Source organism: Phaethon lepturus, unplaced genomic scaffold (genome assembly GCF_000687285.1).
Source record: "Phaethon lepturus isolate BGI_N335 unplaced genomic scaffold, ASM68728v1 scaffold2423, whole genome shotgun sequence".
Classification (NCBI taxonomy): domain Eukaryota; kingdom Metazoa; phylum Chordata; class Aves; order Phaethontiformes; family Phaethontidae; genus Phaethon; species Phaethon lepturus.
Window position 1 is genome coordinate 18,538 of NW_010526755.1, and position 308 is coordinate 18,845.

A 308-nucleotide genomic window follows, 5' to 3' on the forward strand; every position below is an offset into this window, starting at 1 on the left:
GAACGCCCCCAGCCGGTGCGGCTCGCGGCGTTCCGGGTGCCGGCTCTGCCGGCTGTAGCTGTCACTGGGCTGGCTGGCTTCCTCCAGAAGCTGGTGGTCTCGGAGAAGCTCCTGGTGCGGTGGGGAGGGGGTTGCTGAGCCCCCCACGGACAGGAGATGGGCAGGTTGGGGGCACGTGGGTGAATTCGGCTCTCCTCCACACCAGCAATGCCCTCCCTGAAACGAAAGCAACCCCCCCTACGCCCCCGAGGCCGGATCCTGCGCCCCCTCACCTGAAACTGGCGCCGCAGGTTGGCGGCCTCGTAAAG

At 68.5% G+C, this 308-nt stretch overlaps 1 protein-coding gene across 1 annotated transcript in view; it reads right to left on the reverse strand.

The window, feature by feature from the left end:
* DHX34 (DEAH (Asp-Glu-Ala-His) box polypeptide 34) overlaps positions 1-308 on the reverse strand; it is a gene marked incomplete at its 5' end in the record, with an annotated part of 5,944 nt that overhangs the window by 2,149 nt on the left and 3,487 nt on the right. The window contains 2 exons of the mRNA XM_010283148.1: positions 14-111; positions 273-308. Of these exons, the coding sequence (XP_010281450.1) occupies positions 14-111; positions 273-308 (134 nt within the window). The remainder of the gene's footprint in view (positions 1-13; positions 112-272) is intronic.